A 17,363-nucleotide genomic window follows, 5' to 3' on the forward strand; every position below is an offset into this window, starting at 1 on the left:
AGTGGCAAAAATACATTTGGTTTTGAAAATGCCTTTTTACCGCATCCAAGCTGCCCCATGTAAATACACCCTATTAAAGTGGAGTCTACCACTTGGGAATCCAATCTATTAGCCCACTGTGAGAGCCGGAGAGGTGGCCGTTTGCTCTGGGGTGTCCTGGCGGGTTGCTGTGGGCACCCTGATTTTCCCCGTGTACTATCTTTAATGAATCTTCCACCCAGTGTCTGGCATTGTATGCTGTATTAATGCATGTACAGTATTACTGCTACTCTATTACTGTGTCCAGATTAGGTCCTGCAGAACCCCTCTCTATTCTGTCTGTTGCCTCTATGCCAATACTATACATCTTTTGCTATCCTAGTTTCGTTTCTGTGTTCAGTTGGAAATTGTATCATCTCCTTTTCTTTCATCACAGGTTGCTATTATCGCAGGAAATTTCGAACTTGCTGAAATCATCAAAACTCACAAAGAATCCGACATTGGTAAGAACTCGCCATTAGACAGTGAAATAAATGGTGCAGTTTATGGTTTATTCTGCGCAAGAAGTACCAAAATCACCTTATTGCATAGATTTATTTTTCGTGATGTTTTGTGTTTCTTAGATCTGTCTAAGGGCTCATGTCCACGGGCAAAATGTGATTTAAAATCCGCAGCGGATCTCCCGCGCGCGGATCCGCATCCCATAGGGATGCATTGACCACCCGCGGGTAGATAAATACCCGCGGATCGTCAATAAAAGGCATTTAAAAAAAAATGGAGCATGAAAAAATCTGGACCATGCTCCATTTTCATGCGGGTCTCCCGCGGGGACGGCTCCCGCGGGCTTCTATTGAAGCCTATGGAAGCCGTCCGGATCCGCGGGAGACCTAAAATAGGAATTAAAAGCATTTACTCACCCGCAGCGGACCGCGAAGCTCTGCTCTTCCTCACGGCCGCATCTCCCTTGCTTCGGCTCGGCGGATGTGCCCGGCGCATGCGCGCGGCACGTCGACGACGTGCCGGCGACGTGCCGCCGGCGTCAGGAATTCATCCGCCGGCCGAAAATGAAGATCCGGCCGTGAGGAACAGCTGACCTTCGCCGCCCGCTACGGAAAGGTAAATGCTTTTAAATTGCTATTTTCGGCGCTCATGTCCGCGGGGCAGGAGGGACCCGCTGCAGATTCTCCATGTAGAATCTGCAGCGGATCTGATTTTCCCCGTGGACATGAGGCCTAAGGCCTCATTCACATTAGCGTTAGGGTATTCTGTTTTCCTGCTCAGTTAGAGGGGCAGAAACACAGCACCCCCTGGCTGAAAGGCTTCATCTTATGATGGAACTGAATGGTCCCCATTGGCTATAATAGGAGTCTGTCCAATTTCGGGTGAGCAGCCCAACATTTTGCCAGAACTTTCAGGATGAAATAGTGCTGCTTGTAGTGTTATTTCTTTCTGTTTTCTAGTGTAAATCAGCGAAGGAGGTTCCAAACTGAACCACCAACACTGATGTGAATGGACCCTAAGAAATTATACGTGTATTAGTTTGATGGGTTTCTTAACCCCTTTGTGGCCAGAACATTTGATGTCTAAATATCCACATCAACATTTCATATTTTTCAAAATAATTTATTCTAAGGATTAATATTTTTTTATTTGATACCTAATTTTTAAAAAAAAATTTGTGGCATGGATTGTGCTTTCTAATAGCACCTGGACAGGGCCAGCACCTTTTTCATTTTTCATTTTATATAAAGCAAAATGGGCAGAAATAGTATAAAATTCAAATTTTCTTCATTTTTTTCTATTTATAATCAAGTGTAATGCATTTGAACAAACATATTTATAAGAAAAAAAACAAAAACTTTCTCACGCTCCTGTACATAACAATACCAAATATGCGTACTCTGTATAACCCATCGTCAGGGGAAGACCAGGAAATAAAAGTCTGCATTTTTCTTTTTGGTATTTCTTCTCACTAGCTGGGGATTCGGCTCACATTGACCTCTATAATTATCACTTTTCCTTGCTGAGAGCTGATCGTCACCACTCCCTGTCACTTTATTAGGGTTGAACTGACAAAGTGTCAGGCTAATCTCTTTACTAGCAGACCGCTATACAGTGAGATTTGCCACCCATGTGGAGTATATATATATATATATATATATATATAATTTTTTATTTTTTTATTTTTTTATATATATAGTGGCAAGGGGGTTTCTCGCTTGAGGGTCGCCAACCTCTCTAAATTGGCGCACCTCATGCTTGTAGACATCACTCCAGGATCAGGAATTTCTTTTAGCATTTATTTCAACATCACAGCAAATCAAATGTATAGAGCATACAATAGTCCACGTACAAAGTCGAGGGTTTACGAACCCACAGGGTCACCATCACCAACCCTGCCCGGGGCATCTGGAGAGCGTCCTCCTCTGTCAGACTAGCGACGGTTCTCAAACAGGTCAACACAGGACCTCACTGGTCCAATTTGGAAGTCAGGCTTGCAGCCCTTCAACTCCACTGAACTGGTACTCTCTTGAGCATTGCAGGAAATCACAGTTTTAACTTTTGCTTCTTCCACACCCACATCTAATAACCCTTTTCTGCAGTGCCAGCATGCCTGTCTGTAGCCCTCTGCAGGCCATCCTGTGTACCGCACTCCCACAATGTATATGTGTGCCCAACCTGGACAGTGCATCAACATTAAGAGCATATATATGCTATATACATATATAGATAGTAAACGGGAAGAGGGTAAACATAGAAAACTGCTGCAAAACCACAGCATTGAAAACTTCAATATGTGAATTAAAAATGTATAAAGCAGTCACCTGCTCCACATGATATACACTGTATATTGGCCTTGTTTGCTATTTGGTACACCCCATCCCCATTTTCAGTCTAAACTCTCCCGATTTCTTCTCTTTTTACTTGCTGTATCCACCACATATGTTATTTTATTGTGTACTTTTTCTGTGTGCTAATGACCGCTTCACTGTCTTTTTGTCTTGTACTAGTGCCTTTTCGGGAGACTCCAAGTTATACAAAACGCAGACGTGTTGTGAGCTGTGTGGGTCTCTCATCTCCGCGTTTTCTACAGCGTTCCGCCAGTGACAACAACCTCAATTCAGATGGGGCTCATTACTCTCCAGTGCCGTCGCTCCGAGGTCTACCCCCTCAGCTGCTCACCCAGGGGCCTGACACCTCCGGAGGAGCAACTGTGGGGGATAGTAGCCTTGCAAGCACTGCCAGCTCCCGCAGCACACACAGCCGCTCTCCATCATTACATCGTGCAAGAGAAGAAAGAGACACTGACAGCCACACTCTGCGGAGGGGAAGAGGAAAGAGCAGGTACGGTTTTTATTATAGAGTTTAATGGCAGCTGTATAAATACATGTTCACCATGTATCCCCTGGTGGTGGCTGTGGGGCAGGGATGTAGGGCTACTTGTATGGAGGAGGTTACTGCCAGCAGCTACTATTATCAGCTATTATTCCACGCTGCATGTTGCCCTAAGTGTCTTCTTGAAGTACTGTCCTCTCTGTCCATTGGGCTTCTCAAGAACTGTGATTGACAGCTGCAGTGTCCAACAGGGAGGCCGATACAGCTGTCAATCAGAGTAGCTCAATGGAGTGATCTTCAGGAAGAAGACCTCTCTGCAGACCACTTGCAGCAGCGCGAAATAAAACTTCAATGTATCACTGCTGCTGATAGTAACATCCATCACACAGGTATTTTTTAGGCTCACCTGCCTCTACATAGAGCTGTCAGCAGTCTTTGCAAAGCTGTTCATACTTTTGCATATTGGTGATATATCCCTACAATAAGTCATCAATATGTCATTTGCAATGATCTGACGACTTGGACCCCATAATTACAAGACACAGTCCCACTCTCATCTGTGCACCGCACCTGCTATTGCAGCTCAGCTCCACTCGCTTCAATGTGGCTGGGCTGCAATACCGGACACTATGCACAGATAGTTCGGAGCTGTGCCTGTTAAAACCTGAAGGGCTCTGATCTCTCATGCACAGCATATCTGAGAAACAAGGGTTTTCCATGCAAATACTATTGATGGCCTATCCTCAATTTAGGCCATGAATATTTAATCGGCTGGGGTGCGCCGCAAAGCACAAGGGTTGAAGTGGAAGCAATAGGCTCCGACCCCTGTGTAGTGGCCAGCACTTGTAATTGCAAGCTGGGGTCTCATTAAAATCAATGACATCTCAACTTACAACTACAAGCACTGGCCACTACACAGGGGTCAGAGCCAACTCCAACCCCTGTGTATTGCAGCACTGAAAGCAGGCACCCAATCAGCTGATCAGCCGGGATCTCGAATGGCGCACCCCAGTCGATCAACTATTATTGATAGGTCATCAATAATATTTCTTAGGAAACTCCTTTAACTCTATGGCTATGATGAGGGAAGCAAGGGAGCCAGAAATAGAAAGACCACTATAAATATACATTATGAAGGCCATATACTTAGCCTTCATCAGATGTAAGCAATGATCACTGAATGATTAGAATAGGAAGATTCTCCATTGACACAAAACTATTAATTCCTGATAAGCATTTCATCCTGCTTATACCTCACAGATTACCCCTTGTATACCCAGTAGAACAATTGCTTCTTTACAAAATAAATCATCTTTAATCCCGAATCATAAGTCATGTTAAGGCACAACCATGGAAGATGGTGCTTGAGTTTATTAGTCTTTATAGATTTGTAGTCTACTTAGAAAGGGGTATCAAAAAATAGCTAATGAGGTATCTAGCAAATATATTTGGGTTATTTAAGAACATAGGCAGCCAAGCAGTAACTATTCAGTAAACACATGGTTTGCCAATACACAAATGTACTTCTTTACTCTTTCCACCATCATCATTTCTGTATTTAGTTTTCCCCTCATGTGTCAATCTTAAACCTCAAATTACATCCCTCTTGTGTGTTTCCAGCATTTACTAAGATGTTCTTACTGAAATACAGAAACTTTTATATAATATAAAAAAAGAAAATGACAAGTGTGCAAGAGGATTACATTTTGGTTGGGTTTCCACAGAATAAACCATAATCAGGTCTGTAATCTAAAAGCTGCAGTGCCTTGCTCTTTTCTGTATGTATCATAGCCTGCTGAGGCTAGACTATGTCTTTTCACTTTTTTCAGAAAATAAGAATTTTTCTTCTGGCTACAATTTTTTTGATGTCATCAAGCAGGTCATTACTGGACCAGAGTAGTTTATTTTAAAGGCTTGTTTTATCACAAAAATTGGTGGCATATCACTAAGATATTCCACCAGTGTATGACTGGCAGGGGTCTGACTGCTATGAACCCTACTACCGAAGTGCCTGCAGCCGCCAATCACTGTGATGAGACAACGCCTTTAAAGAGGTTGGGTGTATTAGGTCCATGTATAGGTAATATGGATGCAAAAGTGGGAGATTCTACCATATACTTCACCCTGTATTAGGGCTCTTTCACATGAACATATTTACACAGGTATTTAGCCGAATAAAAAAATCGCATCCCTCCGAATCATTGGATTTCAGTGTATTCATTTAGATGAACGATTTTTGGCCATATAAAAAAATCACCCCGGGAAAAATAGCGCATACGTAACCATTTTCGGGTGTCTATTTTAGGGTGGATTCAGACGACCGTATATTGGCTCAGTTTTCACGCCGAGCCGATATACGGTGTCCTCATCTGCAGGGGGGGGGGAGGATGGAAGAGCCAGGGGCAGGAACTGAGATCCTGCCCCCTCTCTGCCTCCTCTCTACCCCCTCTCCGCCCCTCTGCACTATTTGCAATGAAAGGAGGTGGGGCGTGGGCGTGGCTAAGTGTCGAGAATTAGCCCCACCCCATCCCGCCTCTCCTCATTGCAAATAGTGCAGAGGGGTGGAGAGGAGGCAGAGAGGGGGCGGGAGCTCAGAGCACTGCTCCTGGCTCTTCCAGCCTCCCCCCCTGCAGAGAGAGACGACGTATATCGGTCGGCGTGAAAACCCAGCCGATATACGTTCGTCTGAATCCTCCCTTATACATAGCATGAAAAGATTGGTCTTGCCCTATCTTTTGCTGAGATACACCAGAAGCTCCCATAGAATCTGGAAAAAAGGGAGGGGGAGGGAGTTACCCTGCATACAACGCTATGAAAAGAACACTGCTGGTCCGATTTAAGCATTATTGGTCATTCCAAGGATTTCCGCTGATCGCTGGTTTTCAATGCTTCAGCATATTTTTTTTGCCTATATGTAGCAGCTCCCTGTGTGAATGGCATGAAATACAAGACTACAGTTCGGTACTCTATCGCGACAAATCTTCATTATACGGCGCGTACGGGCAAACGTAAATATGCATACGGTTATTTGAAGGAGGCCTTAGTCAGAAAATAGATCTGCTAGAAGAGCAACATGTGTGCAGTTTACAGATGCTCCGTTAATTTCAATGGATGTCAGCTGATGCTTAAAGGGAACCTATCAGGGAACCTTGAGAGTAGCATGATTTAGTGGCATACACACTGATTTCAGCTGTGTCATTTATGTGAGAACATGGTGTAGTTTTTGGAAAACTTCAGGTTACTATTTGCAGTGCAATGCAAGCCCTATGAACTAGGCGTATTTATAAACTGTAGGCTCCTCCCACCCAACAGCTGCTGATTGACAGATTTCTCCATAGGCATAAAGTTGTCAATCAGCAGCATAAATACACCAGACTCTTAGTTCCCAGCACTTGGAAGAAAATAGCACACCATGCTGATGATATTGAAGCTTTGGTATTACTGCTGATCATAATTCTAGAACACTTCATTTACAGATAGCCCAAATTATACCATTTATCTTCTAGTAGTAAATGGATTTGCAAAGAGGTTTTACAAGCCTCTTTGTCATTTCCAAGTGGACAGCCTTCCATCCACCCAAGTTACTATTACTTGGTATTATTGTTGATTTTAAGGAAAAACTGCTTTGGTATATACGTGTGAAATAAACAAGCAATCATTCTTGATTGCAATCAGTAATGATGCATTTTATCGGTGCACAGAAAAAGAAAACAGAGCGAAAAGCATGAGTAAATATGAGATTTTCCATTATATAAGTTTTTATTTCTAGAAATAGGCTTGTAAATAATTTCAATTAAATTTACTTTTCCACTATTGAGGAAGCAAATATCCTGCACTTCTAGCTTACATTCTGCAGAACCATGTCATGCTGTGTTTTTCATTAGCATTCCTATGATAATCTCAGCAGGACCTTATGCTTCAGGCATGCAGGGGAAATTGTGTACTCAATTAGATAACACAATCATACATTACATTAGGTATATATCGGTGATGGAAAGTGCTTGTTTCTAGGAATACCTGTAAAGTTTATCTATATTTTGTGATCCATCTCGTATAGTGAGGTTGGAAGATTCATCATCATCAACCTTGAAACTGATATGGAAGACACGAAGAAACTATGATCAAACATACACCGTATTCTTTAGTTGATAAGAATATCTATCTGTTTTAGAAGTATATTCAAAGGGGTTTTTCTCACTACCTAAAATTGCTTCATAGCTACTCTGTCCTTCCTGGTTGCTGCTGACCATTGTTTATCCAATGGAAAGAGGGGGTAATATCTAAAGAAGAATATAATGCAGTCTGCAGAAACTGTAGGGCAGGTGTCAGAAAAGCTAGAGATTAAAATAAATTGAGGCTTGCAACAAAGGCCAAAAGCAATAAAAAAGGATTTTGGGGGTATGTCAAAAGCAAAAGAAAAATCAAAGATGCTATTGGAGGCTTAGAAGATGAAAATGGTGAATTGGCTATTGAGAAGGCTGAACTTTTAAATTCCTATTTTGTATCTGTTTTGTGTCAGAAAGTAGATGTAGCATCAACTGATCTTCCTTGTGCTATTGGGGGAACAAAAGAATGCAGGCTATCTATAAGCAGAGAGATGATGAGGGAACACTTGGCTAACTTAAATTAATTCAAGTCTCAAGGTCCAGATGAATTACATCCTAGGATACTAAAGGAAGCAGCGGAGGTAATTGCTGAACTACTCGCTGTAATTTTTGAAAATTCCTGGAGAACAAAAGTCCCAGAAGATTGGAACAAGGCAAATGTTGTCCCTATCTTCAAAAAAGGGACAACGGTGGATCCAGGAAACTACAGGCCTATGAGCCTGACTTCTATACCGGGAAAGATCTTCGAACAAATTATTAACCCATTCCAATCCACTGTCTGACGTCTAAAGACATTATGATTTAAGGCTGTAAAGCTCAGATGTTGGAAGATGTCGGGGTTCTCTTACTGTATATTGTGAGCCTCTCTGCTGTCGGAGCCTATCCAACGTGTCACCTCATGGAGTACTGGCTTTAGCCAGCATATAGTGTCATTGAATAACAGCAGAAAAAGAGTAAGCCCCCTAGGAAAACCAAAATACAAATTGGATTGGAAAGGGTTAAACAGCATGTATGCAAGCACTTAAAAAAATGGAATAATTAACCAGAGCCAGCATGGGTTTCTAACAAACAAGTCATGCCAGACTAATCTAATTTCCTTCTATGACAGTATCACCGACTGGGTGGATCAGGGAAATGCGGTGGATATAGTATATCTTGAATTTAGTAAAACATTTTACAAAGTATCTCATACCATACTTATTGAAAAAATGACCAAATATGGGATTGACAAGGCAACTGTTAGATGGATTCACAACTGGCTGAGTGATCGTACTCAAAGAGTGGTCATAAATAGCTGCACATCCAAGTGGAAGAATGTATCAAGTGGGGTACCACAAAGCCCTGTCCTGGGCCCAGTGTTGTTCAATATTTTTTATAAAGGATCTGGAGGAGGGAATTGAGGGAAATCTGATCAAATTTGCCGACGACACAAAGTTAGGAGGGATAACTAATACTAGGGAAGAGAGAAAGAGTATTCAAAAAGATCTAGAAAAGCTTGAACAGTGGGCGGCGACTAACAGAATGGTATTTAACAAGGAGAAATGCAAAGTCCTACATCTGGGCAAGAATGAAAAAAACACATATAGAATGGGAGGAATTGGGCTAAGCAGCAGCACATATGAAAAAGACTGTCACAGTGCGGATCAGCCCTATTCTCATTTGTACAAGGAAAGACTAGAAACAATGAGATGAAACTGAAAGAGAGGAGACACAAATTAGATATTAGAAATTACTTTCTGACAGTGAGGGTGATGAATTAGTGGAACAGGTTACCACTGGAGGTGCTGAGTTCTCCTTCAATGGAAGGGTTCAAACAAAGACTGGACAAATATCTATCTGGGGGTTGGACCAGATGTCCCTGGAGGTCGCTTCCAACTATTCTATGATTCTATGACCAGGACATGTGACTGCCGCAGCCAATCACTGGCTACTGCCTGAGGAAGGACCCTGAGAGGTTCAAAAGCTCGCAATAAGGGGGTGATTAGCCATTAAAAGGTATCATATCTACAAGATTACTTGGTTTCTCTTGCTGGGAACAATCACATTTGGCTATAGAAGGTCACTTGCAGCAGCAGCCACAAGCCTTGGTTATCAGCACCCAGGAAGGTCAGAGTACTTGTGAAGCAATTTTAAGACATGGGAAAACCTCTTTAATTTTCAGTCAGTCCTCAGAAATTAACTTCACATTGAAATATCCCTTTCCCTACAAACATAGTGGATCTATGTACACAAATACAAAATGTCAGTTTATAGTCAGCCAGATTGCTGCTTCCATCTGCATGTATCAGTCCTCATGGAACACGGTTTATATCTGTCCTTGCAGGTGGTCAGTGTCAGAAGGTCAGTCAGTGCTGTAACTACTGAAGGACAAGCAGTGAGGAAGAAATTCCACTAAGATAAGATTCTTGTAAGAATATCCTAGCCAAAAGACTAAAGCTGCGTTGAGACGGAACGATTATCATTCAGAAAATCGTTCAAACGAGCTAAACTGGACGATAATCATTCAGTTTGAATGCAGCCAATGACTGAGCGACGAATGAGAATCATGAGGCTCTCACTCATCATTCCGTTTCAGCCGACGTAAAAGTTAGCGCCGGCTCACACACTTTTCAGGCAGTTTAAACACTGATCATTTAGTGTTTCACATAGGAATGTGAGATTAGTGAACGAGAACTGCACGATTCTCAATAAGAATTGTGCTGTCTAAACACGCTGCCTTGGCGCAAATAAGCCGGTGATGACGTCACAAGCTCGTTTGCTCGGCAAACAAAAATCGTCTGATTCACATTCAGCGTAAAAGGGGCATAAGGGTTCTTTTAGACAAGGAAATTTTTGTTTGAATTGTTTGAATGAGTGAATGAGCGGGTGACGTTATCTCTAGCTCGTTCGCTCTCGTGCACTCTTTTTAGACAGGCAGATACATCATTTGTTTATTCAGATGAGAATCGTTTAGTCGTTCACATTCACTTCATAAGCGAATGTGAAAGACTGAACAACTGCTGTTTAAACCGAACAATAAGCGAAGAAGCCAACAATGGTTTTTATGCCTGCATAAAATGAACAATTATCGTTCGTCGTTCAGTCATTGGTTCTCATTTAGATTGAACGATTATCGCTCACTTTCGCTCGCTCAAACCATTTTTTAACGATAATTGTTCCATCCATAAGCACCTTAATGAAAAATGTTTACTGTTCACGCTCTCTTGCTATGCCCATCTCAGCGAATTAAACAGCTAAAAATTAGTGTTTTGTCTTAAGAAATCCTGTCTTGAAAGGATTACTTCCATGTTGCCTTAATTACTTTCCTGTTAAGATATTCAAATATTGGACCAGAACATCCATCATATTGATTTTATGAGGGAGCAGCACCAACTTTGCATGCTGATTGCCTTGAACTGTCTTACTGTTTAGAAAAGTTACAATTCAGTGAAATTATACCCACCTACAAATGTAAAAAGTACAATAAACCACTAAATATGCTAGAATATAATCCTTTTGAATACAGATAGACTGAAGGCTCTATAAATAATGCTAAGCAAAAGACTGTATGAACACATGCTTACTGCTCCCAAGAAAGTACAGAGGTAGCAAACATTAACTTGACAATTTATGCTTTATGATAACTTAACTACAATGTACTACAATGCTGTAAACTGAGTTATCACATCATAATAATGTGATCATGTTAATAATTGCTTTGTCTGTATGCAGAAGGTATAGTTACAAGCAAGAAATGTGATCTACTGTATATACAACTTTCAGACCCAGCTAACTGCCCCCTCAGGATTTCCACAGATTAGATTACAAATTGAATTTTCCGCAACCTTCTAAATTCACCTAATCATAAATAAAGTGAAGACATACCATAAAGGTAGAGGGATCAGTGGCCAGTATTAGACAGAATGAAAAGGGCAAACACACCATAAATGTGGTTAACCGGGAGCTCTGTGTGGAGGGTTATTTAATGCAAACTACAGTATTATCAGGACTGATTCCTTATAGATTGTGGCAAGTGTACCAGAATTTCGGAGGGGGATGCCAGTTCTTTATTTCTGGCAAAATCATCATATATTTAAAAAGACTTTAGTTATAACATGAACTATGGCTGTGGATTACAGTGTCTCAGTCAAAAACATGTCAGACTCTTGGTGTGCTCTAATTATCTGACATTTATGAATCAGTGACAGTTTTACAGTATTAACCCTTTCCAATCCACTGTCTGACATCTGAAGACATTATGATTTAAGGCTTATACAGCTCTGGTGTTGGTAAACATCTGTCGGGGTTCTCTTACTGTATATTGCCAGCCTCTCTGCTGTTGGAGCCTATCCAACGTGTCACCTCATGCAGTACTGGCTTTAGCCAGCAGATAGCGCTGTTGTATAACGGCAGAAAAGGAGTAAGCCCCCTAGGAAAATCTGGATACAAATTGGATTGGAAAGGATTAAAGAGCTTGCATGCATCTGCTGAATTCCATCAGGGGGCCATGCCTCTTCAGCTACCAATGGCCACTGCCATCATAGTATGACCCAATGTCCACGAGCTGGTTTGATTTGCAGAATCTACACAGGAGATCCGCAAATCAAGCCACCCATAGAGAAGCATTAGCGTTCGCAAATTAAATAAACCGTGCAGATTTGTTTTGTGGACCTTTTGGTCCGGAAAACAAATGGCAGTATCCTCCATTTTGCTGCGGATTCTGCACTGATGGCTTCCATTGAAGTCAATGGAAGCTGTGTGATCTGTGGCCCATCTGCAGCTGACACTGCGGATGTGACTCGGATCCGCTGGAAAGCAGGAGAAAAAAAAAAACTGTACTGCACATGTCTGACGGCGAGCCGTGAGGGCCATGCGCAGTACAGCGAACCTGGAAGTGAATAGATCCCCGTGGACGCTGCCTACAGGAAAATTCAGGCATGCAGGGCTCACTGGCCGTGGTTGCGAGTTCAATCCCTGCATGGTTCAGGTAGCTGGCTCAAGGTTGACTCAGCCTTCCATCCTTTCGAGGTCAGTAAAATGAGTACCCAGCTTGGTGTGGGGTAATAAATAAATAACCTGAAAGTGCTGCGGAATAAGGCGGTCCTAAACAAATAACAAAGTTTATTTTTACAAGATTTTCATAATAAGTTTGTAAAACTACATATAGGTTGAGAACTAGAGATAAGCGAGCACACTCGCTAAGGCAAACTACTCGAGCGAGTAGTGCCTTATTCGAATACCTTCCTGCTCGTCTCTAAAGATTTGGCTGCCGGCGGGGAGCGGCAGGGAGGAACGGGGGGGAGATCTCTCTCTCACTCTCTCCCCCCCCCCCCCCCCCCCCCCCGCTCCCCACTGCTCACCCGCGCCAGCAGCCGAATCTTTAGACACGAGCGGGCAGGTACTCGAATAAGGCACTACTCGCTCGAGTAGTTTGCCTTAGCGAGTATGCTCGCTCATCTCTATTGAGAACTTGTTAAGATTTTACCTGCTGTACCTTCAGATAACTAAGGTACTGAAATTTCTGTTTCTTATTAAATACTTCTTATATAGTAAATAGTAATTAAAATGATTTATATCTTTAGAATTTTTCTATTTGAAACTGTAGTATTTCATTTTCCATTTATATTGTATTTTTGCATATTGTTCTATTTTCACACCTGCTGCTTACTGGGTTATTTGAAGCCAATGGATAATAAAACACATCATAATCATAATATAATTATTACCTTTCAACTCTGGAGACATACAAGTTAAGGCAATCAAGTCAATAAAGCTGCATGGGTCACAACCTTTAAAATTAATTGAAAGTTTGCGAGCTATCTGCAGCTGGGTCTTAGGATATGAAACACTGAGGTAATCCATATCGTACAGAAAAGAAGCGCAGAGTACAAAGATATTGATTTTTTTTACCCTTTTGACAATTTTCCAATAAATATCATTCCATTTAAATATACACACACAAATGTCTCTAGTGCCCACCATGATGTCTTTTGTGACCAACATTTGCTCAAATGTAGGAAAAAGTAAGAGAACCCTTTGGAATTACCTGGATTTATGCATTAATTACAACTAGACTATGGTCTGGTTGTGTATGCCTATGGAGCTCCTTCAGATGAGCGCTGTTAGCATCGAGAAAAGATCGCTGCTATAGTACTGAAAAAATGCATCCAAGGTGTGTGCTTTCCAGCTCCCATAGGAGCCTATGGAAAGCACGCAGCAAAGATATGACATGTCCTATCTTTGCGTGCACCTCAGAGCCGACATAAGAGTTTGCACTCACGTCCTATCTTTTGTTAGATGCGCTGATTCAGCATGCCTAACATTCTCTCATGTGAACGCTTCTATAGGAACCTGTTGGTTCCTATTAGAAGTGTGTTCTGTGCGCTGTTAACAGCACTCGTCTGAACGAGCCCTAATAAAAAAAAAACACACAAACAGTTGTACAATTCACCTATAGTATTTTAATGAGCATATTAAGGAAACATCCACAGTACAGGAAGAAATTTGAATTTATTAATCTCTTTTTGCAACAATCCTCCATATTCAAATAAGATTTCTACAATGTTGAGGAGAAATATTGAATTATTACTTCCTTTAAAATGTGTTTCAATCCATCAACATTTCTGGGATGCCTTACGTACTCAGCTGTTTTCAGGACAGGACTCTGACTTGGCCATTTCACAACTCAAATCTTATTTTTTTTTGCTTCCTTTACTAGATTTAATTGTTTTCGGTCAATGCCTTGTAGCATTACCCAACAGCTCTTCAGCTGGAGGTCGTGGACTGCTCCCCTTCCATTCTCCTGTAAAATGTTTTGATACGCCTTAGAATTGATTGTGTTCTCAATGATTGTAAAGCATTCAGGCCCTGGGGTAGGAAAGCAACCTCAAACCATGATGCTCCCTCTTCTATGCTCTGTAGTTAGGATGACTTCTTGGTGTTGGTTTGCAGTGTTTTTCCCCCTCCAAACACAATGTAGTGCATTTGTACTAAAAAGTTCCACTTTTTCACCTGTACATAGAAAATGTTTCACACAAACAAACATAAGACAGGCTGTAATGTTTGTTTTTGTTTGTTTAGATAGCAGTAGTTTCCTTCATGGTGTCCTTCCAGGAACGCCATTCTTGTTCAGTGTTTTTTTAATAGTGGACACATGAACAGAGGTTATTGCAGTTTGTAGATCCTTGTTTAGGCCCCATGCTGTTACTCTTGGGTTTATGTCACTTCTGTCAGGATTGCCTACCGTGCTTTTGAAGCAATCTTATAGGGAATGTGTCACCACAAAATCACCTATTGTATACATTAAGCTATTTTTATTAAAAGTGTTTTTAAAAAGTCTGTTCTTTTTTCTTAATTGTCATGGGCTGTGTTAAAAAAATGTCTAAATGGGAGGCACTCAGGATTCAAAGTCAACACTTCAAAATGTGAAATGCTAGATATCTCTCCGCGAGCGACCCTACGTAGTCTTGACCTCACAAAAATCCCTGTTAAACTGGTAACCACATCCATTAAATATTTGCGCATATATATATATATATATATATATATATATATAGGAAGAACCCCTAAATCTATTTACAACCTTAATTATCCTCCGTTGGTAACCAAAATGTTATCGGAACTCCGTAAATGGGACAATCTCCTCTTGTTTTTTGTAGGAAGATGTCACCTTACTAAAATGCTTAGTTTCCCAAGACTTCTTTACCCACTGCAAACAATTCCATTGCTGTTAAAATGGGAGGATGTGCGAAAACTTCAGTCAGCTTTTTATGCTTTTATGCATATAATTTAGCAAGCCTCTTTCGTTACTCATTGGACTAATTGCAAGGCACCAGATAATTCTCAAACCATAGTTTGGAAGCCAATCTTCTCCGCCCTTGGAATTGAAACACTTTTCTACACTCAAGATTTTCTAAACTCCCATTGGTCGCCAGGAGACCTCTTCTGGTTAAAGATATCATTGCCAAATGGAAAACCTTACGAACGGCTTATGGACTACCCTTTTGACTATCAAACCTTATGCACCCGTGGAATCACCCAGAGTTTAGTGCAGGCCACAATAATAAGCTTTTTACACTCTGGCATGCTAGGAATATTGAAAAGGTATCACAACTATTACATCCCCATGAAACTAGGTATATGTCTTTAATAGAGCTCCAGCTGCTTTATGGCCTCCTTCCATCCCACTTTCTTCCATATGGGCAGTTTCGGGGTTTTTAGAAAGATAGACTAATTAATGTGGCAAAGGAACATGTCATCAATGCACTTGACTTTTTCATGCAATACCCTTCTAAGCAGCACTCCATCTCCACTTTGTATTTTCACATTAGAAAAAATCATGCGGATAAAGATTACCCCTCTCTCTTTCTAAGATGGCCACGAGAACTAGAAGACCCTGAGATTGGTGGGAAAATACTTGAAGGCTATCATAAATGAAAGCTGGAGGGAGTCACACCTTAAGCTAATAAATAGAGCCATTTATGGTTTTGATATCCCCACACCACTCTAATTCCACGAACCACTTACTTGCATGCTTTAAATGTTCTCAACCGCGGACTGGCCTATTACATGGTATGTGGTCCTACCCTAAAATCCAAAAATACTGGATAGATAGTAAAACTCTCATACATAGAACAGGGAAATGTCTTACCGCTGTCCCCACAAACATACTTATGCCACTCTTCGCCACCCAGAATTAAAATGTCAAGACTGTCATACATTATATTGTTTGTGAGTAAACACTGTTTATTACAATATTGGCTACAAGCACAAGTCCCAACAATATCTCATATTATACAACAGATCAAACACCTCCTCCATATCGATAGGCTAGAAATAGAAAGACGGGCAGAATCGCAGGCCAAAAGATTCTTTCGACAATGGCGTTACTTCATAGAAATATTTCTCACTACTTCAGAAATAAGATCATGTGTATACCCCTTTAAGGAGACTACCTGGTACCTCACCTTGGAAAATGCCGGGTTGTAACTAGTTGGTTAAACTGTGAGGAACTCCAAATAACTCAGAAGGTGTCTGTATTTTGAATATGATCCACATCTAGACGAGGGTGGAGAGTCCTAGGTCCAAAGTTAAGTTTTAAGATGTTTAAGATGCATTTAAGACATTATGTAAGGTATATGAATACATTCTGGGTTTTTTTTTTTGGTTAGCTTTTCTCTTTTTCTTTTTCCTTTCTCTATTTCATATCTTGTCATTTTATCTTAAAGGGGTTGTCCCGCGCCGCAACGTTTTTTTTTTTTTTGCATAGGCCCCCCGTTCAGCGCAGGACAAACCCAAGGGATGTGTTGAAATAAAAAAAAAACATTTTACTTACCCGAATCCCCTCTTTGCAACTTCTTCCTTCTTTTCCTCCAAGATGGCTGCCGGGATCTTCACCCACGATGCACCGCGGGTCTTCTCCCATGGTGCACCGTGGGCTCTGTGCGGTCCATTGCCGATTCCAGCCTCCTGATTGGCTGGAATCGGCACACGTGACGGGGCGGAGCTACGCGATGGCGCGTAGAAGGGGGCGGACCCAGAACGCCGCTCGTGCCTGGACCGACCAGAAGGGAGAAGACCCTTCTGCGCAAGCGTGTCTAATCGGGCGATTAGACGCTGAAATTAGATCGAGCCATGGAGACGGGGACGCCAGCAACGGAGTGGGTAAGTGAATAACTTCTGTATGGCTCATATTTAATGCACGATGTATATTACAAAGTGCATTAATATGGCCATACAGAAGTGCTTAACCCCACTTGCTTTCGCGAGACAACCCCTTTAAATGTATGTTCTGACAATGGAATATAGTAACTGGAAGCTCTGACCACTAGAATCTTACAGGTTTATGCACAAGCTCACGTGGTTTCCATATTGTAATGCAATGTAGTATTATTTCTATTATTCTCATTGTTATGTTACAAGTAAATGCCAGTACAAAAAAAGTCTAAAATCCTGCCGTTTTCA

General features: G+C 41.5%; 1 protein-coding gene across 4 annotated transcripts in view; it reads left to right on the forward strand.

Annotated features, from left to right (window-relative positions):
* SHANK3 (SH3 and multiple ankyrin repeat domains 3) overlaps window positions 1–17,363 on the forward strand; it is a 412,785-nt gene that overhangs the window by 237,646 nt on the left and 157,776 nt on the right. For all 4 annotated transcript variants that reach the window (XM_066592225.1, XM_066592227.1, XM_066592226.1 and 1 more), the window contains 2 exons: window positions 416–482; window positions 2,991–3,324. In XM_066592225.1, the coding sequence (XP_066448322.1) occupies window positions 416–482; window positions 2,991–3,324 (401 nt within the window). The remainder of the gene's footprint in view (window positions 1–415; window positions 483–2,990; window positions 3,325–17,363) is intronic.

Source organism: Eleutherodactylus coqui, chromosome 2, assembly GCF_035609145.1.
Source record: "Eleutherodactylus coqui strain aEleCoq1 chromosome 2, aEleCoq1.hap1, whole genome shotgun sequence".
NCBI lineage: Eukaryota > Metazoa > Chordata > Amphibia > Anura > Eleutherodactylidae > Eleutherodactylus > Eleutherodactylus coqui.